This window comes from Adiantum capillus-veneris, chromosome 7 (assembly GCF_014529385.1).
Source record: "Adiantum capillus-veneris isolate H3 chromosome 7, ASM1452938v2, whole genome shotgun sequence".
Taxonomy (NCBI): Eukaryota; Viridiplantae; Streptophyta; class Polypodiopsida; order Polypodiales; family Pteridaceae; genus Adiantum; species Adiantum capillus-veneris.
Genome location: NC_140937.1, coordinates 8767287 through 8794579, shown reverse-complemented (window position 1 = coordinate 8794579; position 27293 = coordinate 8767287). Strand labels below are relative to the sequence as shown.

The 27293-nt window shown below is 45.1% G+C and overlaps 1 protein-coding gene across 1 annotated transcript in view; it reads left to right on the top strand.

The window, feature by feature from the left end:
• Positions 1–26931, top strand: part of LOC147453409 (protein RETICULATA-RELATED 1, chloroplastic-like) — a 38452-nt gene extending 11521 nt beyond the window's left edge. The window contains exons 2-7 of the mRNA XM_086515590.1: positions 1297–1395; positions 1484–1704; positions 25664–25733; positions 25860–25939; positions 26035–26099; positions 26276–26931. Coding sequence (XP_086371716.1) covers positions 1297–1395; positions 1484–1704; positions 25664–25733; positions 25860–25939; positions 26035–26099; positions 26276–26469 — 729 coding nt within the window. The 3' untranslated portion in view covers positions 26470–26931. The remainder of the gene's footprint in view (positions 1–1296; positions 1396–1483; positions 1705–25663; positions 25734–25859; positions 25940–26034; positions 26100–26275) is intronic.
• The last annotated feature ends 362 nt before the right edge of the window (positions 26932–27293 follow it).

Sequence of the window (27293 nt, the reverse complement as noted above, 5' to 3'; positions counted from 1 at the left end):
GTGGAGCAAAAACGCTAGAAGCCTTTGGGGTCCTGCTGAGAAGGTGCCTGTTGAGCGGTGCTCCTGCTGCCTCTTCTGCCATTGAGTGCTAACTTTGGGTTTGCTTATATATTTTCTTAGCAAAATTGCCCTACCTACTTTTGTTGGAAAGTCACTTAAAAATAATAAGTGAAAAATACCAAAAATAGGGAAAATAGGCTAAATGGACTGGAAAATTCCCCTGACTGAATCTGATGGATTTTGAAGGGAATATTGATGATCATGCTGTGTGCAACCAGAGGATATGGATCTATACTAAGTGACTGGGCATGCACGGTCTACGAATAGACTCACAAAAGTGCCAGATCACTTCTAATCTAGACTTGACTGGACTGATTGAACCCTGATCATGCTGTAGCTTGTCCACGGACACATAGGGTTGGATGTGTCACGTGACATCAACTCTTCTTTGCGTTCCTGTTGAGAGGTGTTTCTCTGTCAGATTCTCCATGAGAACCGATGTGTAATCTGGGATTCTTTTTGGCTTATGTCCTGTAAGACAGAGCAATGAAGAGAGAAGTGCGTCCGATGCGCGATGAAGTAAGAGTGGGAGTGGCTAATAAGCGCCGGGTCAGGACACGAAGATTCTTCAATAACAATTTCCAAAGTTGTGTCCAAGTGCCCTCTTTGCTCTTTGATAGGACCCGTACGCGTTGAGAAAAGCACACGCCTGATGCTCTGATACCACTGTCACAGGCTTGGGCACCCCAAGTCGGGAATCGAACATGACACACGAGAGAATCACTTAAAATACTTCACAACTTAAAAATCACAGTTCAATTCGGTCGACACGGCTTGGCGTAGTTCCGTGCCCAATGAGATTGGCCCCAAAGACAGCCGCCTCTTTCGGTATTTCTTTTATATTAATGCTTGATAGGATGGTCCTAGTCTGTGATGCTCTAGTCATCCTTTGATGTACATCTGAAATATGCCTTCACACTTATGGATCCAACTATTCTTATATTTCATTTAGAATAATAGTTGTAGCTAATTTAGCAAGAGTATTTGTTTTTGTGCTTGATCCAATCTAAACTCCAAGCATTTTTGTGCAAGACTCGGTCTTTAGCATTGACTTTCTAGGCTAGGTTATGAAGCTACTGTTTGCATAGATGTTTCAGCAAGAGGAATGAGGATTGCAAATACTTGTCTCGTATTTGCTTCTTCTTAAGCAATTTTCTGAAACAAACTTGCATGCACACACTTTTTTGATATCATAGTGCTCATGTTTGTACCCTGTTCTCAAAATTAAATTTTCAGGGTGCAAAATGGCCTTTGGGAGCAGCGATTCGCTTTAGCAGTGCATTTCGCAATCGCATGCTAGCTGACCAAAGTTTCCTTTTCAAGCTACTTATTGAGGTATAATGTTATTGATGTCAATATTATGTTTTGGACTCTGCATTTTAGACATTGGTTTTTAAGGCTTCACTTCACAATGGTGATGCAGATTGCCATTGATTCTGGATGTGCAACGGTTGCTGAAGTGCAAAAGAGAGGAGATGATTTTTGGAATGAGTTTGAGCTGTACATGGCAGATCTTGTTGTTGGCGTTGTTGTGGATGCAGCTTTAGTTAGTATGCTTGCTCCTGTCATACGATTTCAGAGACCAACCTCAGCAACTGGATTCATGGCTCGGGTCTCACGTGCAATTCAATCCCTTCCCAGCAGGTGAAGTATAGATCCATTGCTTTTGTTGTTTGTCATGTTTGTGATTACAATTTGGTACCAATTAAATTGTGGCCACCAGTTAAGGTAGACTTTGACTTCTATTAAGAGAGAACTGGACATGCGGTGACTGACGTAGGCCCAGGCAGTAGCCATCCTTTCTATGCTGAGTGTGTGATTGACTTTGTTATCTTCAGACAGGACTTATCTTATAGTTTAACTGGTTAACCTTCAGCAAGAAACTTCTTCTGGGATCCGCTGCTCTCACCGAGTTTCGACTGCCGTAATAGCAGATGTTATATCAAGCATTGAGGGCTTGACGTGGGGATGGACTCCATGAGTCTATAGGTCCAATGAGATGGTCAGCCATGCTGATTTCTCCTCCATATGGACTGCATCTAGAAGCTTTACACTGGCTGTGTGGGTCACAAGGACATGCTAAATCTACTTCTAGAGCCAAACTTTGTCTATAGAGCTTAGGGACCTTTATACTTGAAATTTGTGAGCCTGTTTCCAACACTTGCATGTCCAGACAAGTCGATTAGATTAGGGTTTTGTCAGCCGAAACCCTCTTTGTGTATGGTTTGCATAAGGTGTTTGATGGGTCTCATTACACTTAAGTGGCTTCTGATTAGGATGGGGGCAAGTCATGGTCTAGATCCCGTGTCAACCAGGGAGCCATTTGGAAGGTATTGACCATTTCTTTGACCAAAACTGTGCGCGCACATTTGACGATTTTGACTCATTTCGGGGACATCACGAAATTGGAGATCATGGGCCAGCTTTTAAACGATAGACAAGCGACCCTTCACTAGTCCTAGTGTCCTCAGTTGGGAGAGGCCTATCTGGCTTTTTTGCTACCAGCAGCCGGTCTTTTTGCCATCAGCCATCGCCCCTCACTCCTGGTGTTTGTGTAGTCATTATCCTCTATTTCCTGCCCTCTTAATAGCATTTTGGGACAGCTATCACAGCCTCGTCCAAGCCCACTCTCCATAGGCCCATTAGAGGCGCCTCTGCTGCCTAGGGAATCAGCCATTGCTTCCCCATCATTTTCCCCATCCTCCTCCTCACCGTTCTCTGTTAATTCAGCCCCATAGTTTGCAGTTTCATCTGCGTTTTCTGCAGCTTGCTGTCAGCCCATTCTTCTCTCATATTGGGTGACCCAAATTAACTCCGAATCATTCTATGCAGTGGTAATTGTAACCCGCATCAAGGAGAAGTCATTGCTCCATCAGATCTGCCCCGAGAGTGCTTCCTACAAAGAGTTGCAGTAATCTCCCATTGAGTTTAGTAGTCCATGCATTGAGGTGTATCATTCGTAAGACATTCCATTTATTCAATGCAAAGCAAATACCGCTTTAGTAATGGGGGTGAGGGCCCTCAAGAGTCTCACGTGCACAGGGCTCTATGTGCCATGTGGACATGCTGCTAGTACGTTTTCCGCACCAAGGTTTGTTTACAGAGTCTTAAGCGATTTAGTTCCAACAATTTTATTAGCTTGTTTCATGTCCGGACAAGTCCATCATATAGACAGTTCCAGTTTTGGAACCCTCTTGCATAAACGGTTTTTACACGTGTTTGATGGTTGTTGTTACACTTCGGTGGGCATCTGGCAACACAACCATGTATATTTAGGTTAGAGGAACGTGTCGGTTTAGTTTTTAGGTCAAATGCATCTGAGTGATGGCCCGTACAGTGCTAGAAAGTCATTTGTGCGCACACTGCATGTTTTGGGCAAAGTTACCCGGAACGGGACGGTGCGGAACGGGATGGAACGGGAAGGAGGAGGGGGCCCGGAACGGTAGACCAAAAGAACTATATGTATTATAGGCTCATAAGTTAGTGGAAAACTATAAGTTAAGCTTTCGAATTCGACCACCCTAATTAGAGCCATATTTTGGCATGTTTTACGATGACAGAGCTCGAGAGGATGGAGTTTGACGAGAGAGAGAGAGAGCTCGAGAGGATGGAGTTTGACGAACGAGAGAGAGAGAGAGAGAGAGAGAGAGAGAGAGAGAGAGAGAGAGAGAGAGAGAGAGAGAGAGAGAGAGAGAGAGAGAGAGAGAGAGAGAGAGAGATGAGATGAGATGAGATGAGATGTAATGAAATGTTATATTAACGTCTTCAAAAGGCCAAAGTGAACTATGAGACCAGAAAGTTACAATGTGGTGGATCTGATACAAAGTCAGATTAACAAAATAAATTAAACTAGGATAACAAAACATAAATATTGCGGAATCCTAAACTAAGCTGATAGGTGTGAAAGGTGAAAGGCGTGAAATGTGTGAACTAAGCAGTACAATGTGTAGACAATATGGGAGGGAAGTAGAGATCCATCTTCATAGAGATCCATCTTCATCTACACTCTGAACGACGAAAAAGTATGGCTCGAATCCTTTGCTGTAGCCTCCTTCGAAACTGTGTAGCTCCTCTTCTCCATCGGGGTCGTCTAGATCTCCCTAGCTCCAAGGCTCGGTCTATGAGAATGCCAGTAGTGCGGGCAGACTTCTCCACTGTTGGCTGCTCCTCTGTTTGTTCTTCTGGGTGTACAATATCTAGTGTAAAGAAATTTGTGATCTGTCTCTGGGGTTGTCTCTCTTCAACTCTCCTCAGTAAAGTTTCTCTATGCCTGTGTAACTCAAGTAGATATAGCCCAAGACATCTCTGATCCTCATAACTCATGACCCTAGATAGAGGCCCAAAACCTTCTCTGAATAGACAATGAAAATGGCCTCGTATCTCATAGTACACTCTGCAATGACATATGTAATGTATCTTTGTCTCTGGCTCAAAATGACAGAATCACAAAATAAAATACTATGGAATCCTAAACTGCTAGGTGTGAGCTAAGTAGCTAGCTGGGATAGCTAGATCACAAGAGATCCAACATCGGTCGCTGGCGGTTCTCATCAATCTCCTCCATGGTCAGCAGTCTGATTGGGCGTCGTGCATGTTGGGCCAAAGTGATCCGAATTCTCTGATGCAGCCTCCGTTGATGCTGTGTAGTCCTTTGCAGTCGTGGGCGTCTGGATCTCCCCAGCTCAGTCGCTCGGTCGATCAGTGTGCCTCTGGTGTGAGGCGACGAGCTCTGCTGTGGTAGTAACTCCTCCGGGTGTCCAGTGGCAGCTCTAAAGAAGTTTGTGATTTGTTTCACACACAGAGAGAGAGAGAGAGAGAGAGAGAGAGAGAGAGAGAGAGAGAGAGAGAGAGAGAGAGAGAGAGAGAGAGAGAGAGAGAGAGAGAGAGAGAGAGAGAGAGAGAGAGAGAGAGAGAGAGAGAGAGAGATTAAATGAAAGAAATGTTATATTAATGTCTTTGAAAGGCCAAAATGACCTATGAGACCAAAAAGTTACAATTGGTGAATCTGATACCATGTCTGAGTATGGAAAGTACAAAGAACTAAGACTAAAACACCAAGGAAATGAAACTGAAGCTGATCCGGAACTGAAACGAGATAGAGGGAGAGGGAGGGGGGGGGGGGGGGGGGGGGTTGGTGGGTTAAATTGAAATCTCTCATCGGTCGCTGTCGAATCTCATCAACATCCTCCATAATACTCTGATTGGGCGTCTTGCATGTCGAGCTAGAGTGATTTGGATCTTCTATTGCAGCCTTCGTCGATGGTGGGAGACCCCTCGAGGTCGTGGGCGTCTGGATATGCCTAGCTCAATGGCTCGATCAATCAACGTACCTCTAGTGTGGGTGGGCTCTGAGATCTTCTGTGATGGCTGCTCCTCTGGCTCTCCCCTGGCTGGTGTAAAGAAATTTGCGATCTGTCTCTGAGAATGTCTCTCCCCTGATGTCCTCAGCAAGCTCTCCCTACGTCTGTGCAGCTGTAGTAGGAACAATCCTAGACATCTCTGATCCTCGTATCTCATGACTCTAGAAAACGTCCAAAACCCTCTCTGAATAGACAAGAAGCGGTCTCGTATCTCGTAGTACGCCGGGCAATGACTTGTGTAGTGCAGCTCTGTCTCTGACTCTAAGCGACATAGGTGACATATCCTGGCCCCTGCTGGTACCTCTCGAAATTGGCTAGTCTCAATCTGGAGCTGATGTGAGGATGTGCATATCTGCCCAATAGCGCATCATATCCCATGAGATAAGTGTGTATCCATGTCTGGACTCTGCAGGCCTAGTCACAAAACCATCCTCTTTGAGTTGGAGAAGATGCTCTCTGTAGAAGGCCATCTTCGTGCCCAACGCCTGTGTCGGCTGTATCCATGTGCTCTTGGTATCTAGCCGAATCAGATCATGGCGTATGAATCTAGTGATCTCTGTTCGTGTGAGAGACAGGGAGGGTGCATCCAGGGAGTTTTGAACGGAGGCAATCTATCCATGCCGAAACCATGTGACTGAAACCATACTGTCATCTGTCCATACCAACATGCTGTATCCCCTTGTAATGCTAGTTGTCGAGATGACTCCAGGGCAAGCCGAGCATATCTGTCTCTGGGGAGGTCCCATAAACAGTAAACTGTGTATAAAGGATACTGATCTCCTTACCCACTGCGCCGTGGTGTTAAACACCATTACCTTGGTCTTACCAAGGTTCACAGACAATCCACTGTCCCGTGCAAATACATGTAGTGCATCCAAATGACGTTGCATCCCTTCTGGAGAATCGGAGATTAGCACAATATCATCAACATATAATAGCAACAGAATCCATGTCCCTGCAAGCTGAGCACCTCTATCACCCTCTGTATGCACATAATCTAAAAACTCATCTACATATATCCCAAAGAGAGTCGGAGATAGGGGACAACCCTGCTTCACCCCAATGGTCGAGTGAACCATGTCGAACATGCCCTGAGTAGTACGTACCTACCACTGTCCTGTATAAAGCTAAGATTCCCCAGATCAGCTCTGTGGGCACCCCCATGTCTTGCAATCTATGTATGAGTCTGGTTCGTGGCATTGTATCAAAGGCTTTGTGGAAATCCACAAAGCTACAATATATCCTCCTGCCATGGTGTCTACCCTCCTCAATAATGGCTCTGAGTGTCAAAATCTGGTCAAAAGTGGAGAAACCTCTCTTGAACCCTGCCTGTCTTGCTGCTCGTATGCCCTCTCTCTCTGCCTATCCACTTAACTCATGCTCAAGAATTGATGCATATAGCCTAGCTAGAGTGTGACCAACCATGATGGTTCGGTAATTCCCGGGAAGCATATGATCTCCCGACTTGAAGATAGGCCAAGTCTCAGGGAAACCCTCATACATGGCTCTAATAAAACATCATAGCAAGAGGCTCTACAAGCATGTCTCTGGCATGGATAAAGTTCTCTGCTAGCAAACCATCATGATCCTGTGCTCTTCCTGTCTTCATCTTGTCAATGGCTTTCCTTACCCTCTCAGCAGTAAAGAAAGTACATGTTTCTGGGCATGCCTCTGGAGGGTCAGGCAAAGGTGGCTGCCCCGATGCTGATAGAGAGATGTAGCATATTCCCCCAATGTCTCTGTGGAAGTGATGGCTGGCGGTGGAGAGTGCTCATTGAAAAGCCTCCATGCCTCACTAGATTCCTGACTCATAAACAGTTGATACAGATCACGCTCTAATTAAGATAGGTAAGCCCTCTTCTTTCGTCGCACTAGGCGGTGGAAGATAATACGTGACTATCTATGTGTAGTAATACCCATGAGCACCTCTCTTTGTAATTTGATCCTCGTCTCTCTACACTCCTCATCCTACCAACTGTTCTAAGGCATGCTCCCGGATCGTCTGCGTGTAGGTTGGCTGTGGGGATATGCCTCTGATGTTGCATCTGTCAGAATTTGGGCGAGCTCATCTAGTGGTCGTCCTGGCTGCTGAGTGCATAGCTGCCTGTATATCTCATCAGTGTACACATGATCCGTCTCCCTCGTGAAGGTATACCGAGTATATGTGGAGGCCTCTCCCAATGGAGCTGTATTGAACTGGAACGATAGAATGAAATACAAGATAGCATGATCGATTGCTACCCCAATCGGTCTAGTTTCCACCATGAAATCGTGAAAGGAAGGAATGAGTCCTGGCGGAGCCATAACATAATCCACTGTACCAGCGCCATGCCGATGTGGAAAGCATGTAAACAATAAAACCACCAGCTACAGGGAATCTCTGTAGGCCATTTAAAATGGCCAATCCATGTGCAGTCCCCATATCAATCAAGTATCTGCCATACTCAGTGTGCTCCTCATCCTGTGATAATCGAGATAGGCCCATTTCTGTAATATCAAGCTCCCGCATCAACTTCTCTGAGGTATCATAGAATACTGTCTGGTGGTGGGCAGTCCTAGCATTGAAATCCCCCAAGATAATAATGTCGCCGTCTCTAGAAAACTCCCATATATCATCATCTAAAAAAGAGAAGGGGGACTATCCTCTAGGTGATGCATATACTGACGTACTAGGAGGAAAATAGCAAATAGCGATGTAGAGATATCTGCCTGTCTCTGCCTTCAGTCTCACCCACATGTACCTTGCATGCTCATCCCTTTGAGCTATATGTATCAGAGACTGTAGCTCCTCCTTGAATAAGAATGCCACTCCTCTTGAACCTCGTCCTCTGCGCTCTGATCGATTCTCCTATCTGCAAGTTGTCTCCCATCTGTATCCGCTCACATGGGGCATGGATTGCCCCGGGGCTTGATGCTCTCAGAGTAGAAAATGATGTCTCTTCCTGTGAAACTATCCTCAAAGGCCCCTACATCAAGACGCAAAGATCAAAGATCCATTGCAATTCCATGTAGCCACTCTCTAACTGTGGTCCCACAAGTCTCGCGCCGTCATGCGGGGCGCTTCTCCAGAATAACCACTCGTCCATCCTTGTAGGACGCCACTTTCCTCTTCTCTCGAGCTGTCATTATCTCGGGCATAACTTCTTTCATATGAGCAAGCTGTGTGAGTGGGAGGTCATCTCCAAGGAATATGCCCGTTTTCTTTAGTGTAGGACGCTTCTTTAAGAAGTTCGAGAGAGAGAGAGAGAGAGAGAGAGAGAGAGAGAGAGAGAGAGAGAGAGAGAGAGAGAGAGAGAGAGAGAGAGAGAGAGAGAGAGAGAGAGAGAGAGAGAGATTTGATTTGATTTGATATTTATGTCCTCGGGGGGCCAAAATGACCCATGGGACCCTCGAAAACTCTAAGCAAACTCCCCTTGCGGGGGTGTGTGGTGTGTAGCACCCTTTGCCTTTTCCATGAGTAGTGTGTGATGTTCTAGAATACTGGCTAGGTATATGCCTAGAGCTGTAGGAGATGGGTCGGTTTTAGAGAGCAATTCCTCAAGAGTAGTGCATCCCCTTGTAAGCTGCTGAAAATCAGCGCGTATGTCGGTGTATGCGGGGCATTCTAGAGTCACATGTGTCTCATCCTCAATCTTTTGTAAACTGCATTGGGTGCATTCTCTTTGGCTTTCATCAATTTTCAGCCATCCTCCTGTCTCTACTTTCAGCCTGTGAGCTCTCATACGCATCATAGTGATGGCTCTTCTTGCTCGGTGACACATAGGAGTTCTTATGTGAGCTTGTGTTTCTGACATTTTGTATGCCTCCCAATACTTTGTGTGTACATGTTTGCAGTAGTATTCAAATTTAGAACCGTGTGTAGCCGTCTTCCATTTGTTGTGGAGACTGTCTAGTGCTGTCAGCTCAAAATTCAGCATATAATCTCCTTCTTTTCCTTCTTCGATAGGCATGTCTACATATGCTTCCACATTCCATCTTGCAAACCATCTCTTGATGTCTTGTACCAGACTTGAGGAGAGGATTTTGCTCTTGTTGGTTTTTTGTGGTGCACAACCGACTCCCTATGCCACTTGTGGTATTCTATTGGGAGACATCTTCTTCACTTTCATAATGTATTTGTACATTCTACAATGCTTTCATTTCTAATGGCCTTTTGCCTGTTTCCAACATCATCACGGAGTATGGTGTCGTCGTTTTGACCCCAATATGTCTACATAAGAACTTCTTTTGTATCTTTTCTATTTCGTTCCATGTACTGGCCGATATGCTAGCACCCCAAACTTCCACCCCGTATAGTATGGTCTGTACTACGCACGTTTCAAATACCATTGTTTTGATCTCCCATCTTCGGATATTGCTTTGTGTACACATATTCTCAAATTGGTAGTATTTGGCCTTGCCCGTATCAAGTTTGCTTCTTACACAACTTCCCCATGCATGATTGGAAGGAATATCCACTCCCAAATATTAAAACTATCCACCACTTCGATTGCTTGGTCTAGGTACATCACCTTGGGCTGATTTTCTATTTCGTGTGTTCTTATGGACATAATCTTCGTCTTTTTCACATTGACAGCTAAGCCCGTAGCTTCACAGAAAGCATGCATGGCATCCATTGATCTTTGTAATGACCTGAGGTTATATGCAAAGAGGACTACATCATCCGCATATATGAGAAGCCAAAGTATGAAAGCTCCAATACTTGGTCTATCTTCTTCTTGTGCGAGTGCTTGTTGTATGAAGTCCTCAAGTTGATCTATACGTAATCCAAAAAGTGTTGGGGACAGAGGGCAGCCTTGTTTCACTCCCATGTTACTTTCGAACTCTTGGGAGAAACCCGTTTGCATTTTCAACATGCATCTCACCTTTTTGTAGAGACGAGCCACCGCCCCTCTAAGGTGTATCGGAACTCCAATGTTTTCCATTCTTTTCCACAAACCATCTCTGCAAACTATGTCGAACGCTTTTTTGAAGTCCACAAAACAACAATACAAAGTTTTGCCCTTCAATCGGCTTTCTTCCATCAATACTCTGAGCGACATGAGGTGATCTATAGTGCTGTATTGACATCTAAAGCCTGCTTGACCAATTGCACGTTTGTCATTACATTCAGCCCATACACTGATCTCTTTTTCCAAAATTCTACCCAAGAGTTTTGCCATGCATGAACCAACCATAATAGTGCGATAGTTTTTTGGCTGATTTCTGTCCCCACTTTTGAATAAGGCCTTAATCCAGTTTTCTTGCCAATCTGCGGGTAGATCTTGCGTGGCTGCTTGATTTAGGAGTCTATGGATCCATTCCTTGGCCACCTTGCCTGACCATTTCAGCATTTCCGAGCTCATGTTATTGGTGTCTAATGCTTTCCCATTCTCAAGCTTTTGTATACCTTTTAGAGTTGCCTTCATAGTCAAGGGTTCTTTCGTTTGCAACTCGGGTTGATTTCCAATCATTTCCTTAGCATCTTTGTGTACATAAAGTTGTTCCACATAAGCATACATGTCTTCTTGGCTGATGTCTCCCATGATATCTTGTCGTTTCCCTTTTATTTTCCGCCATGCCCCTTTCGGGTTCTCTTTGAAATGGTTGATCTCTTTTTGTTCTTTTTCCAGCTCATATCTTCTTCTTTTCTTTCGTAGGAGTGCATTATATTCTTTGACTAAAGGTGTCCATTCCTCCTTTGACTTGAGTGTCATTCTCAACCTGTGTTTGGCTGCCTTACATTCTTCATCAAACCATGAATTATGTGGCATGCCTTTTGCATCTTTCTTCTGTTTGCGAGCTCTACCCATTACAACTTCAAGGGTTGTGATCATTGCTTGTTTGAAAATTAGCCACGTGTCTTCAACGTTGCAGGGCATGTCATGTACCATGAGTATGCTATCAAGAAAAGTCGCATATTCCTTTTTATTTTCTATTTGCATTTTGTATGACCAAGTCGGCTCTGCTGCTACTTTTCCTTCCTTTGTGTGGGCACTCGTAACCATACGTGAATGGGTGTGTGGTCAGAGTTTGGGGATCATTCTCCCACCGCAAAATCATGTATTATGTGTGATCCATCGTAACTAACCAACATGTAGTCAATGGTGCTCATCCCTTTATTGGCCGTGTAGCATGTGTATTTACCCGAGTTTGCAAATTTCCGCGATCCATTTATGACTAACATTTGCATGGAGTTCATCATGCTAATCAAGGCTGATCCTTGTGGATTTGTTATTTGGTCATGAGAGCACCTCTCCCACATAGGATTGGGGGTGTCATATCCCTCCTTATTGGCAGGATGTAGTGTGAAATCCACAACTTGCATTTGAGTGTGTGCTATACGAGCATTCAAGTCTCCCATAGGCATGACTATGCCCTCTTGTGTGTAGGTTTCAATATCTGCATACAATTCTCCAAAAGGATCTCCTTTGTCTATTTTGAAGGCATTATAGAATGACGACTCTCTATGCGGTATGTAGCATCCAGCAAGGAATATTGGCTTATCCTTTGTCTCAATTTTGATCCAGATATATCTTTTATATTCATCAACCTTGCTTATTTTGATCACCTTGTGCAATTCCTCCTTGTACATCACTGCAACCCCGCCTTGACCCCTCATTTTCATACTTGGCATCCATATGGATTGTGTCATATATCCCTCAATGCAAGGGATACGGCATGCATCATGTTCCCATGTTTCAAGCAAAAAAAGTACATCTGCTTTAGGCAAAACTTCTTGCAGACCATCTCCTTTGTGCCAGGGGAAACCCCGACAATTCCAACTTGTTATGTGTATATCTGTGATCTCATGGGTCCCTACCTGTCATGCCTCCTGTGATGTCCCCGTATTAGGGGATGCGTTCTTCTTTATGCGTTATTCATATGCCTGTCTCCGTTCTTTTTGTTGCAAGGGCGTCCTGTCCTCACTAATGTAGATTGTGCTATCTTTCAAGAAAATCTGTGCATTCTCAAGGATGATGGCTCATTTGCGCGCATCTAACAATGTGAATACAATCGCACGATTGCCCTCGGCTCTTTTTTTGCCCACACGGTGTGCCCCGTATATGACCACGTCTTGCATTCCAAACTTGTCTGTGATGATATTTGTTACATCCGTGTTCAATGTGAGCACTTTTTCATTGTCAGATTCGGGTACGCCACGAATCACAATGTTCATATTGCGTTTCTCGCGTTCACGGTATTCTGTCTCATCCACATTTACGTACCTATCTGTCGCATGTGATATAGCATGTGAATTCGCATGGCCATTCCTTACTACATTTGCCCATGAGTTTGCATGCCCAAGTACATTTTGTTGTGTGTCGCATACATTTGCAAGCTTCTCCTCTTGGGTAGTTACCTGCTTGTTCAAAGTGTCTTGTAATGCTTGAAATTTCTCTTCTTGTTGCGTGATTTTCAGGTCCTGCATCTTGATTGTGTGCTCTAACTTCTGGTTTTTGAGAGCAAGTTTCTTAATGTCCTCACTCTACCTCATCATCATTTCTTGCATAGATGTAATGAGACCCCATATGTCTTGCATAGAGCATACAACCGGACCGTCCATTCTTGTGATTGTACCTGTGTTTTTCCCTGTACCTGTACTTGTCCCTCTACCTGTAGTTGTACCTGTACGTGTTTCTGTTTTGGGTGGAGTAGCTAGTTTTTCTTTCGTGTTCGCCATTGTGCGTATTGGTGATGATCGTACTGATAGGACACTTCTTGAGACTCGCAGATTGACAGCCTCACTCATACATGAAGAGAGGGATGCTCTACTATTGAAAATGAGACAGCTTGCGCGTGAGCAGTAGGCATTGGCCTGCGCCGCCTGAGAGAGAGAGAGAGAGAGAGAGAGAGAGAGAGAGAGAGAGAGAGAGAGAGAGAGAGAGAGAGAGAGAGAGAGAGAGAGAGAGAGAGAGAGAGAGAGAGAGAGAGAGAGAGAAATGAAATGAAATGTTATATTAACGTCTTCAAAAGGCCAAAGTGACCTATGAGACCAGACAGTTACAATGTGGTGGATCTGATACAAAGTCAGAACAACAAGATGACAAAATAAAATACTATGGAATCCTAAACTGCTAGGTGTGAACTAAAGCAGCTAGCTGGGATAGCTAGATCACAAGAGATCCAGTATGGGTCGCTAACGGATCTCATCAATCAACTCCATGGTCAGTAGTTTGATCGGGCGTCGTGCATGTCGGGCCAAAGTGATCCAAATCCTCTGATGCAGCCTCCGTCGATGCTGTGTAGTTCTCCGCAGTCATAGGCGTCTGGATCTCCCCAGCTCGATCGCTCGGTCGATCAGTGTGTCTTTGGTGTGAGGCGACGAGCTCTGCTGTGGTAGTAGCTCCTCCGGTTGTCCAGTGGCAGCTCTAAAGAAGTCTGTGATCTGTCTCTGAGACTAGCTAGCCTCTCCTCCATCAAGCTCTCTCTGTGTCTGCGCAGCTCGAGCAAAAACAAACCCAAGCATCTCTGATCCTCGTACCGCATGACTCTGGAGAGTGGTCCAAAGCCCTCTCTGAACAAGCAATGGAAGCGGCCTCGTATGCTCTCTGTAGAAAGCCATCTTCGTGCCCAACTCTTGTGCTGGCTGTATCCATGTCCTCCTCGTGTCTAGTTGAGTCAGGTCCTGGCGGATGAGCCTGGTGATCTCGAACTGTGTAAGAGTCAGAGAGGGTGCATCCAGTGAGTACTGGAAGGGAGGTAATCTGTCTATGCTGAACCCATGCGCCTGAAACCATGATGTCATCTCCCCATACCAACATGCTGTATCTCCCTGCATGTCTAAATGTTGAGAGGACTCAAGTGCAAGGCGGGCATATCTGTCTCTGGGAAGTTCCCACATGCGGTGTATGAAGGAGACAGATCTGGTGAGCGCCTCAACCACTAGTGGGGGGGCAGCTAGCTCTGCTTGGACAATAGCACGTGGTACTGAAGCCTTAGCTCTAATGTGTTAGGTGCAGCGGAATGATTTTTTGCGCTTTGCTCAAGATGAGTGCTCCAAACTGTGCTCAAGGTTCCTTTTAGTTCTTATGGAAGGTAGAGCCTTCCGTTCTTAATGGAAAGTGCTATGATCACTAACAAAGTGAATGGACAATGTGCATGCAAGTGTATGAGACTGAGAGATAGAGAGAGAAGATAGATACGACACCAGAGACGTTGTAAAACCCTCCTCCGAAGGCCCCACTCTCGTCGGCGAGAGTGGTCTACTTTTGATTGCACAAAGGTGTACAATGATGATGCATGGGCTGATGCAAATGGGGACTATGCCGATGACGACGATGAAGACTTTAGGGCTGAATTCTATGCTCTTCTATTTGCTGTCCACAAGGGGATAATGACTGAGAATCTGGGACCAACTTAGGATGTGGAAAACGCTGTTTTGGTCGCTGTTTCAGTGGCTGAAATTCCTTGTTTTGTCGCGGTAATTAGGGCTCATAAAAACGCTGAGAAGAGGGAGACTCTGCTGCGTTTTACTGCTGCAAATCCATCGCTGAAAAACGCTGACAAACGCTGGATGAGGGCTGCAATTCAAGGGCTAAAAACGCTGCAAAAACGCTGGGTCAAGGCTGCGTTTTTACTGTTGAAAACGCTGAGGTTCTTGTGGCTTGGGAGGCTGATCTGCTAATGCCAGATGCAAGGGGTTCTTGCGATCAAGCAAGGGCTGAAAACCGCTGAGGAAAGGGAGTTCCTGGCGATGGAAAAATGCTGAGGCTGATGGGTGTTGGCGGTGACGGCAATGAAAAACGCCAAGGTTCTTGCTGGGTTCTGCTGAGAAGGTGCCTGTTGAGCATGTGCTCCTACTGCCTCTTCTGCCAGAAAATGCTAACTTGGGTTTGCTTATATATTAACTTGGCAAAATTGCCCTACCCACTTTTGTTGGAAAGTCACTTAAAAATAAGAAGTGAAAATAACCAAAAATAGGCTAAATGCAATGGAAAATTCCCCTGATTGAATCTGATGGATTCTAAAGGGAATACTGATGATCATGCTGTGTGCAACCAGAGGATATGCATCTATTGCTAAGTGACTAGGCATGCACGGTCTACGAATAGACTCACAAAAGTGCCAGATCACTGCTAATCTAGACTTGACTGGATTGACTGAACCTTGATCATGCTGTAGCTTGTCCACGGACACATAGGGTTGGATGTGTCACGTGACATCCCCTCCTTTTCAAAGTGAGGTACTGGTACCGAACTGTATGGCGTCGAAGGAGATCGCCAATAGCATCCGGAATCCTGGAAGGGACTCTTCACCGGCCCACTCTGATGTGTGGGTCGTACGGTACTTGAACTTCATAAAGGTCTGCAATGCTTGCTTCTTTGGGCCGCGCCGGAAGCGACTCAACGTCTTCTGTGGCTCCTTCCTTGCTTCAACTTCGTCTAGAGACCTGCTTCTTTCGTCTTCAAGAATCTCCATGGCTGAAAATTCCTGAAACCACTTCCAACACAAAAACATGAACATACCTATTCCATGTAAAGTGAGTGGAAAAAAGCTTGTCTTTGCTAAAGACTGTGTATGCAATGTAGATGAACATAGAAATGGAGTGACAACCCTTCATCAAACACATGCAAACAATGAGATCGAATCTTTCTCTTATGATCTAGAGCAATCAACTGTGGCAAAACACAATGGAAATGCCCATGCTTGGGGCTCATACTTTCATGTGCTCGTTCGGAAATTGTGTCATGCCAAGGAAGAGACATGGAATGTGACTTCCTTACATACATACTTTTCAGCTTTTCATGAAAAATCCGCATACATTTGTGCTCATCCTTGAGAGAAACGTGCTCAACATACAATATGTCATGCCTAGGAAAAGGGATCACATAACGATGCTGACTAAAATACAGGAAAGCGTCACGAATGAAACACTCGAACAATGCGTGCGTATCAATCATGCGAACACATAATACTTCCTGTGAGGGTTCTTTGGACCTAGGCTCGAGAGCCAAGATCGATCCTTCGTGATTGATCGAATCTGCAACGAGGTTAGCTTCGCTAGAAAAAGCATCAACTAACACTCTATCCTTGTGAACAATCACATCTTCTTCATGCAACTCATCCTGCTTGTGAGAAATCACATGTTGATCATGCAAATCATCATGCTTGTCTTTATCATCCAAACCATCATGCAAATCATTATCATTCAAATCATCATGCTTCTCATAATCATGCAAATCTTGTGTATCATGCTGTGGAGAAGAAGAGACTGAGAGAGTCTCCTTCTCCTGAATCCTTGCAATCTTGTTTTGCATATTAGCAATGAGAGATGGAGAATGAGGAATGTCCTCTCCATGAATGACAATAGGAGAATCACTTTTGGCATTGAGAGTTATAGTGTTAGTCAGAAAATCCATGAGAGCGTCATTATCACGAAACCATCGAATGCCCAAAATCATATCACATCTTGAGAGAGGAGAAACAACAAATCTTCTAGTGAAGGCAGTTTGTTTAATTGCAAATAACACATCAAGGCACTCCTCCGTGATGAGAGCGTCCATATCGGGACGAAAGCCAGAGACATCGATAGGAGATCTCGAACTAACTTCGAGGCGGGCTCTCTCAACAAGAGAGGAATTGATCACATCATGCATACTACCTGGGTCAAACAATATGACAAAACGGTGCCCCGACGTGCGACCATAACATTTAATGAGAGAATCATCAATGGGAGGGTCATGAGAAACTTGGGGCACACTCGTGTTATCATTCATTGCATTGACAGAGGAAGTGGGTGTTGTGGGTTCTTTAGATTCATCGATTCAAGCTTAGGACATGTTCTTTTTATGTGACCCTTAATGTGACAATGAAAACAACGACTTTCCTTAGAATAAGTGCTTTGCCCTTCTGACGTGATATATCCTCCTACAATTCCTTGTGCTACCTTTTCATATGGAGTAAGCTTAGGTTTAGCAATTGTGTTAGCCTTACCCTTAGATTCATTGGAAGAATTCTTTGATGAGAGACTGTTGGAAGATTGGTTAGAAGAGTTATCATTCTTACCATTCTTACCGTTTGTACCGTTCTGAGGGTTCTGAGAAGTCTGCGAGGTACTTGTGGAAGTCTTGTTCTCCTTAGGCTTTCCCTTGTTGTGCTTCATCTCTTGTGCGAGAGTAATCGCTACCGCCTTGTTGAGATCGATTGGATCGAGTACCTCGACATCGTACTTGATATACTCGTCCAATCCAAAGAGAAAAGCCTCTTTGCGCTCATCATCCGATCTTCGTAATTGAGTGCCTAGCTGCAAAACACGATAAGAAAAAGACATGACTGGCATACCATTTTGCTTGAGAGAGCGCCAATCGTCTCTCAATCGTGTGAGGTACTGAGGTGGCATAAACCGCGCCTTGAGCTTGTCTTGGAAATCAACCCAGTCTTGGAAATCAACCCAATCGAAGGAAAGGGACGTGAATCCGTCGGCTTTCACTAGGTGCGTGGCTAGTCGCGCCTCTTGCCATGCGTGGTATCAACTGATGGCATCACCGGTAAGGTACATAGCTGCCCTCAAAACTTTGCTATTTCCTGTTTTCTTAGTTGTCGCAAAATAAACATTAAATTGATGCAACCAAGAATGAATAACCGTAGCATCCATCTTATCATCATACTTACTGAAGGTCAACTTTTCGGTGACTGGGTTGTTGGAATCCGCATCGTGGCTTGCGTCACTTGATGAACTCCCACGATCTTTGGGTGGTTCGGTCTTCGAGGCTAGGACTTGGACAAGCAATTCTTGAGTGCATAGCTCCCTTTGAGCTTCACGCTCGGCCTCCAAGGCTGCGCTTCGTGCTGCCGCTTCCTCCTTTCTTAGTTTTTTTTCTTTCTTTTCTTGCGTCGCGCTCGCGTTCGAAAGCAAGGCGCTTGTCTTCTTGTTGTGCGGCAAGTCTGGGGTTTCTTTCGTCGTGCTCGCGGTCCTTGGCTACTTGCTCACGGTCCTTAGCTGCTTGTTCTTCGGCAAGTCTTGCAATTCTTTCGTCGCGTTCACGGTCCCTAGCTTCTTGTTGTTCTGCTTTGCTTGCGAGTTGTGCCAATGCAACTCTATTCGTTTCTTGTTGTTGTGCCATCATGTCCAACATCGACTTGACCATCATCTCCATAGGAGTGAGTACAACTCCTGGCATAGATGGCGAAGGGGGAGAGTCGAAAAAGTCTCTTGGTGGGGAAAAATCTTCGCCGCCTCTCTCATGCTCATCACCTGAATGCGAAGTATCCATTCCGCTTCGGGTGACGACCATGCACTATGATCTTTGGTTCTTAAGTTCACGAGGAACTTGGGTTCTTGAGGGTCTTGGTTCTTGGGTTCTTGAGGATCTTGAGGTTCTTGAGGTGTTCTTTCGCTTGCAAATCGCGTTGGAGAAGGATCTTCTCTTCACCCGAGTTCTACTCCTTTCTGCGGGCGCACCCCTTGGCGGCCTTGCGCTCACACCAAGGTTGCTTTTTCCCACCTCACGTCGATTGGCCGGCCGCTAAGTGCACGGTCTGTTCTTAATGAGTGAAAAGAGACACAAGGGGAGGCTGGACAAGCCCTTCTTTCTTGGGATTCCTGTCACTCTTCAACAAAACACGATTAGAAATCGACACGCCAAAGCGAACTTGGGTTCGTGCGACCTCAACAACCAAAAAAATTCTTGTGGTTCTTTCCTTGAGTGATACAGAACACTGCCAAAGCTATGATACCAATGTTAGGTGCAACGGAATGATTGCTTGTGCTTTGCTCAAGATGAGTGCTTCGAACTGTGCTCAAGGTTCCTTTTAGTTCTTATGGAAGGTAGAGCCTTCCGTTCTTAATGGAAAGTGCTATGATCATGAACAAAGTGAATGGACAATGTGCGTGCAAGTGAGACTGAGAGATAGAGAGAGAAGAGAGATACGACACCAGAGACGTTGTAAAACCCTCCTCCAAAGGCCCCACTCTCGTCGGCGAGAGTGGTCTACTTTTGATTGCACAAAGGTGTACAATGATGATGCATGGGCTGATACAAATGGGGACTATGCCGATGACGACGATGAAGACTTTAGGGATGAATTCTATGCTCTTCTATCTGCTGGCCACAAGGGGATAATGACTGAGAATCTGGGACCAACTTAGGATGTGGAAAACGCTGTTTTGGTCTCTGTTTCAGTGGCTGAAATTCCCTGTTTTGTCGCGGTAATTAGGGCTCATAAAAACGCTGTTTTGGTCTCTGTTTCAGTGGCTGAAATTCCCTGTTTTGTCGCGGTAATTAGGGCTCATAAAAACGCTGAGAAGAGGGAGACTCTGCTGTGTTTTACTGCTGCAAATCCATGGTTGAAAAACGCTGACAAATGCTGGATGAGGGCTGCAATTCAAGGGCTGAAACCGCTGCAGAAACGCTGGGTCAAGGCTGCGTTTTTACTGTTGAAAACGCTGAGGTTCCTGTGGCTTGGGAGGCTGATCTGTTAATGCCAGATGCAAGGGGTTCTTGCGATCTTGCAAGGGCTGAAAAAACGCTGAGGAAAGGGAGTTCCTGGCGATGGAAAAACGCTGAGGCTGATGGGTGTTGGCGGTGACGGCAATGGAAAATGCCAAGGTTCTTGCTGGGTCCTGTTGAGAAGGTGCCTGTTGAGCATGTGCTCCTGTTGCCTCTTTTGCCAGAAAGTGCTAACTTGGGTTTGCTTATATATTAACTTAGCAAAATTGCCCTACCTACTCTTGTTGGAAAGTCACTTAAAAAAAATAACTAGAAATAGGGAAAATAGGCTAAATGCACTGGAAAATTCCCCTGACTGAATCTGATGGATTTTGAAGGGAATACTGATGATCATGCTGTGTGCAACCAGAGGATATGCATCTATTGCTAAGTGACTGGGCATGCACGGTCTACGAATAGACTCACAAAAGTGCCAGATCACTGCTAATCTAGACTTGACTGGACTGACTGAACCCTGATCATACTGTAGCTTGTCCACGGACACATAGGGTTGGATGTGTCACGTGACATAATGAGCCACGAGATCATAGAGACCAGAGGCTTCTCCATGTCCCCCCATCCATCAGTTTGGCTTGTCCTCCCGTGACGATCCAATGAATGTCCCCAAATGTTAGCTCCGTAAAGCAATACAGAAGCCACCAAAGTGTTAAAGAGCCATAGCTCCGTCCGAGGCTCCTGAAACTGAACCTGTGAACACATCCTTTCCAATCTACCCAAATGCTGCATGGGCTCTGGTCAATCTAGTCTCTGTTGCCCTCCTCAATGAAAATGCTGGCCCACTAAAACCCACTCATCCCAATAGTTGAGTGAACCGGTGTGGATAGACCCTCTGAGGTGTGTACATGCCCCACTATTGACCTGTATAATGCCATGACCCCCCAAATGAGCTTTGTGGGTACTCCCATCTGCGCATCAATCTAGCTCTGGGTACTGTGTCAAATGCTTTGCGGAAATCCACAAAGCTACAATAGATCCGTCTCCCATTTGATCTGCCCTCCTTAATGATGGCTTTGAGTGTCAAGATATGGTCAAGAGTAGAAAAACCCCTCCTGAGCCCCGCCTGCCCGGCTGCGCGTATCTCCTCCCTCTTTGCCCATCTACTCAGCTGCAACTCAAGAATAGATGCGTACAACCGTGCCAATGCGTGTCCAATCGTGATAGTGCGATAATTCCCAGGCTCCATAGGGTCTCCCGACTTGAAGATAGGTACAATAGTAGATAGGCTCCAAGTATCAGGCGAGCCCTCACACATGGCACGGTTAAACATAACTGCTAGAAGCTCTGCTAGTAGATCTCTGGCATGCGTGAAATGCTCAGCCACTAAGCCATCATGATCATATGCTCTCCCAGTCCTCATCCTGTCAATGGCCTTCCTCACCATCTCAACGGTGAAAAATGCACATGTGTGTGGGCATGGATCGGGGGGGTCGGGGAGGGGGGGCTGCTCAGGAATTGTGTACAGAGATGATGCGTATTGCCCCACGCCTCTATAGAAGTGATGGCGGGGGGGGGGGGGGTGTGTGCGCTCATGAAATGGCCGCCATGCCTCACGTGAGTCCCGACTCAAGAATAGTTGGTATAGATCCTGCTCTAGGCGAGCGAAAAATGCCCTCTTCTTCCGCTGCACTAGGCGTCGAAAATCAATCTGTGACTGTCTGTGAGTGATGTCCCCCAAAAGCACCTCCCTCTGAAGTCTAGCTCTAGTGTCCCGGCATTCCTCATCATACCAACTGTTCTGGGGCATGCTCCCTGAACTGCGTCTCTGCTCAGGCTGGGTATGTGGGTATGCCTCTACTGTTGCATCATGTAGTGTCTGTGTCAGTATAGTAGTAAGCTCCTCCAGAGGTCGCCCTGGCTTCTCTATGCACAAGCGTCTGTAGATCCCATCTATGTATACAGAGTCCGTCTCCCGAGTAGGGGCTCGTCTCGGCTGTGCCATGACCCCCCGCAGCGGGAAATCTCTGTAGGCCATTCAAGATGGCCAATCCATGTGCAGTCCCCATGTCTATCAAGTGTCATCCATACTCAGTGTGTTCCCCATCCTGTGATAGTTTGGATAGGCCCGTCTTTGCAACATCCAGCTCTCTCAGCATCTCCTGTGAAGTATCATAAAATACTGTTTGATGATGGGCAGTGCTAGCATTGAAATCCCCTAGAATGATGATGTCACCATTTCTAGAGAACTCCCATATGCTATCATTCAAAATAGAAAAGGGGGACTGTCCTTTGAGTGGTGCATAAACTGACGTACTCGGGGGAAAGTAGCAAATAGCAATGTAAAGATATCTGCCTGTCTCTACTCTCAATCTCACCCACATGTACCTAGCTTGCTCATCCCTGTGGGCTATATGTATCAATGGCTGCAACTTCTCCCTGAATAACACTGCCACTCCTCCCGAGCCCCGTCCTCTGTGCTCTGATCGTGTCTCCTGTCTACAGGCTTTCTCCTATCTATATCCACTAATGTGAGGCATAGACTTCCCAGGGGCCTGATGTGTCTCAGAGTAGAAGACGATGTTTCTTCCCCTAAAAGTATCCTCAAAAGCACCCACATTAAGGCACATAGATCCATTACAATTCGAGGTGGCAACTTTGAGTGTGGTCCCATAGGTCTCACACCGTCATGTGGAGCGCTACTCTACAACTACCACTCGACCATCTCTGTAGAAGGCCGTCTTTCCCTTCTCTCTTGCCGCTTGAATCTCTGGCATTACCTCTCTCATATGCGCAAGCTGTGTGAGGGTGAGGTCATCTCCAAGGAATATGCCTGTTTTCTTTAGTGTAGGACGCCTCTTCAAGAAGTCCTTCTTTGCCTCCATGGATGGGAAACGGATGATTAAAGCTCTCTCTTTTGAAGTCTCCCCATTTCCTTGTGTCTTCTTCCCTACCCTCCATGCCTTTGTATGAGTAGCCTCACTAACCATCATGCGAAGAAGTTCTTCGATTTCCTCTTCCACATCACCTCGGTCTTTTAGACCGGTTACTCTTATATGCAAAGCTCTAGTTTTCCTTCGCTGCTATTTTTTGAGAGAGAGAGAGAGAGAGAGAGAGAGAGAGAGAGAGAGAGAGAGAGAGAGAGAGAGAGAGAGAGAGAGAGAGAGAGAGAGAGAGAGAGAGAGAGAGAGAATGAAATGTTATATTAACGTCTTCAAAAGGCCAAAGTGACCTACGAGACCAGAAAGTTACAATGTGGTGGATCTGATACAAAGTCAGAGTACCAAAATGACAAAATGACAAAATGAAATACTATGGAATCCTGAATTGCTAGGTGTGAACTAAGTAGCTAAACAGCTAGCCGGGATAGCTAGATCACAGGAGATCCAACATCGGTCGCTTGCGGATCTCATCAATCTCCTCCATGGTCAGTAGTCTGACCGGGCGTCTTCAAAAGGCCAAAATGACCTATGAGACCAATCTGTTTCAAAATGGTGAATCTAATACCATGTCTGGGTACAAAAGAACTAGAACAAAGATACTACTACTAGAATCCATCCTCATCTGCACTCTGGATGTCGAGAGAGTATAGCTCGAATCCTCTGCTGTAGTCTCCGTCGATGCTGTGTAGCCCCTCTCCTCAATTGTGGCCGTTTGGATCTCCGTAGCTCCAGTGTTCGGTCGATGAGAGTGCAGGTAGTGGTCGAATGAGTGTGGGCCGAGCTGTGCAGTGATGGCTACTCCTCTGGCTGTCCCATATCTAGTGAAAAGAAATCTGTAATCTGTCTCTCTATCTCTCCCCAGTAAAGTGTCTCACTCAAGTAGATATAGCCCAAGACATCTCTGATCCTCATAACTCATGACCCTAGAGAAAGGACCGAAACGGTAAACCCTCTCTGAATAATCAATGGAAACGGCCCCGTATCTCATAGTAGAGAGAGAGAGAGAGAGAGAGAGAGAGAGAGAGAGAGAGAGATGGAGCTTGAGAAACAGAGGTAGAAGCCACATTTGTTCTTTGAGGGTGTTGTGCTTTCCGCCAAAAAAGAACAGGTAGAAGCTAGAGCTCCATGTCCAAGCTTCAAGCTTGGCAAGGAGAGTAGCTCAGACGTTGAGAGTTTGAGGAGGAGGTGAGACGAGCCCCTAAACAGACCCAAATCAACCCTCCAAATAGCCCCACACCTATCCCCAAATAGCCCCAAATCTGCCCCCAAACATGCCCCCAAATGGCTAGTTTAAAAACATTGACTTTTTTGGTTGACCGCTCCGGGTGCCGTTCCGCCCCGTTTCCCCCCGTTTTGGGTCAAAGTTCCAGTTACACCCCGTCCCAGAATGGTGCTTTGTTCCCGACTCTGTTTCGGGAGCCGGACCCGTCTGGAACGCCGTTTTGGAACGTTTAGGGTGTGTCGGCATGTTCCCTGTTACAGTGGTTTGGGCAATCAATAGATGTCCTGTCTCTTTCTACCTCAGTGATCTCTCTTCTGCCCAGTTGCCTTGTTCATGCATGTGGCATTGCAGGTGGTGTCGTGTTTCAAAGGATCTTATCGGAGTCAAGGTGTCCACCCATTTGGAGGTGTCTTCATCACATCTTCCGCTGCCTATTCTGAGTGTCATGTTTTTGGTGTAATCTTGTTCTCTCATTGTTGTTTTCTATACGTCGGTATATATAGTCCAAAACAATCCTAAAGCAAGTTCTTCCCCCCCCCCCCCCCCCCCCCCCCCCCCCCCCCCCCCCCAAGTCGCTGTTTACATTGACCCCGTTCGGTAACTTCTGTCGTCCCGATTGAGTCCCGCATTTTATCTTACTATGCAAGAGTCATGTGAGGGTCCACGTGAAGCCATGTGTTGCTTTCCACCTAGGATTCCATCTTTGTGACAGTAGTCTCATAAATCGCATCGTTATATTTGAAATTTATCAAAGTTGCAAAACCAATTCAACTTGTAACAACTGAAGGCACATAAATCCTCTTGCTAGACAGACAAATGCTTATGGTTCATTGTTTATTGCAAAACGTATGGGACCTAGTCATGTCTCTGTTTATTTGGAGGGACTGACTAATAGTCTCTGCCTCTTTTGCAGACTGCATTTTTGTTTGTTTGATACGTGTTTGTTCAAAATTTGTACTTCTCCCTCTCATTCTAGGAACGCCTTCTATGTGCCAGTTGCCAGACAATAGCCAGAAGCCTCAGTCCCTTTTTGCTTTCCAAAAACTTCGAAGATATGGTATACCTCTGCATGGTTGTTTTTGAAACATGATACTACTCAATATTACAGAAGGGATGTACATGTTCTCTTGCAAGGTTTGGTCTTTCCAGAAAGGCCATAGCTAGTTCTTCTTACATGTTGTATGAGAGGATTATTGCAAGCTCAAGCTAGTCAATGATCTGCTATTCATCATGCTTTGTAGTTAGCTTGATGATTTTCTATTGTCTGAGATCAAGGCATGATGCTTGCATCAGTCTTATTCTCCTTGTCATACGTCGAAAATAGAATGATGGCATTAATTCCCTGGCTTTTAATTATCAATTGGTGCATCGAGTATTCATCATGCTTTGTAGTTAGCTTGATCAAGGCATGATGCTTAATTAGTCTAATTCTGCCTGTCATAGGTGTGAATCGTGCGAGACGTTTTTCTATTGTCCAAGATCAAGGCATGATGCTTAATTAGTCTAATTCTGCCTGTCATAGGTGTGAATCGTGATCCAACACAAAATTGGAATGAGGGCATTATTTCCCTGGCTTTTAACTATCAATTGATACATCGAGGCATAATGCTCAAGAAAAAATTAAGCAAATTTATGCTATTTGTGGTCTTTGGTATGTTGTACATAAAGCTTCTTCAAGTCTAATCTCAAATGATTTCGTGGTTCTTTTGACAGTGTTTTTGAAGCTGCCACTCCAGGAAGGACATTTTCAATTCAGCAACGACTTGCCTCATACTTCTATAAGGTTCGGGATAGATATATGTCGTGAGATTTTTTTTTTGAGAAAAAGAGGTAAATACGGTATGTGGTGTGTTTTTATCCCCTATGCTGACAAAATCTGTAGCCCATGGTAATTGGATATTGATGTCAGGGTATACAATACGGAGCAGTGGGATTTAGCTGTGGAATAATTGGGCAAGGAATTGCGAACTCCATAATGTTGCTGAAGCGGTAACTCCTACGCTTTTGTTATGCTTTTTTTGTTAGTGGTTGTCTACATATGAGAAACCTGCTCACAAAAATGCTCAAACGTTACCTGTCATCAGGAAAGTGAAAAAATCGGATTCCGACGTACCTGTACCACCACTAGTGAAAAGTGCTGTGTTATGGGGTATGCATTAATAGTACATTATCAATGACTACCATTATATCTTGCACTTTTGTTTTGTGAATTTTGGGCATTCTTGTTTCCTTGAGGTGTTTATAGGCTTACTCACAGCTTTAGACTTCGACTTCTCAAATGCTAATCTGTTTGTCATTTTGTTGCCGCCTTTATCATGTGACCAGGTGTTTTCCTTGCCGTTTCTTCAAATACTAGATATCAAGTTGTTAATGGACTGGAGAGAGTGGTTGAGGGGTCTGCTCTTGCAAAAAGACTACCTGTTGTAGCAATGGCATTCACCATCGGTATCAGGTTTGCAAATAATACTTATGGAGGGATGCAGTTTGTGGATTGGGCAAGATGGTCTGGAGTGCAGTGAAAGCTTTCAGACATTCTTTTCTGGTCATTAAGACATTGAGCTGTGTAAGCTTGTCAGAAAGAGAGGGAGGTAAGTGCATGGTTGTACTGGCAATAGAGACAATCATGCGTCGTATGGGATTGAGCCCATTTTGATGGTTTGGAAGAGTAGTATACTTGGCTATGTTATTGTGTTCAAGTCGTGTTTCCGGAGATGCTGCATGTTGAGCGCATGAAACCCTGTAATCTCGTTTCTTTGAAGCGTAAGTTTGTGAGTGCTACTGCTGTATCATTTGTGGTCTTAGAAGAACAAACAATAGTATGAGACCTGCGTTAAGAAAAAAAGCAATTTGAGGCTACTTGCTATCTCTGCCTTTTATGTGAGGGGATTGGCTAGCCTCCTTAATTGTGACAGCAGGGTTCCATGAACGATGAATATGAGGCATTGATTTCCTTCACAATAATGTAGCATTTTATTTCCATATCTTTCTGTAATGAACATCCATAGTAATGAACATCCGAGATTAGCTTAGGTTTTTGAGCCACTGAATTTTGAATCTCTTTCAGATTGAATGACCTTGCCATTATGACATAGGATTTTATCTAATTCAGCTGGATTGAAAAACATTTCGTTAGTAATTTGTAAGGTTTGTAGTTTCCATGTATATGATCAAAAGTACAATTGGTGGTGAGAACAAGTTGATAACCAGCTACCTATCTCATACAATCAATTTGAACTAGAAACTAAGTGTAGAAGTGGTGACTTTGAATCTTTCTAGCTTCAGAGTATTGGATCAATTGAGAGTTTGAGAAATATTGATTGTTAAGTCACAAGTCGTCCAGATT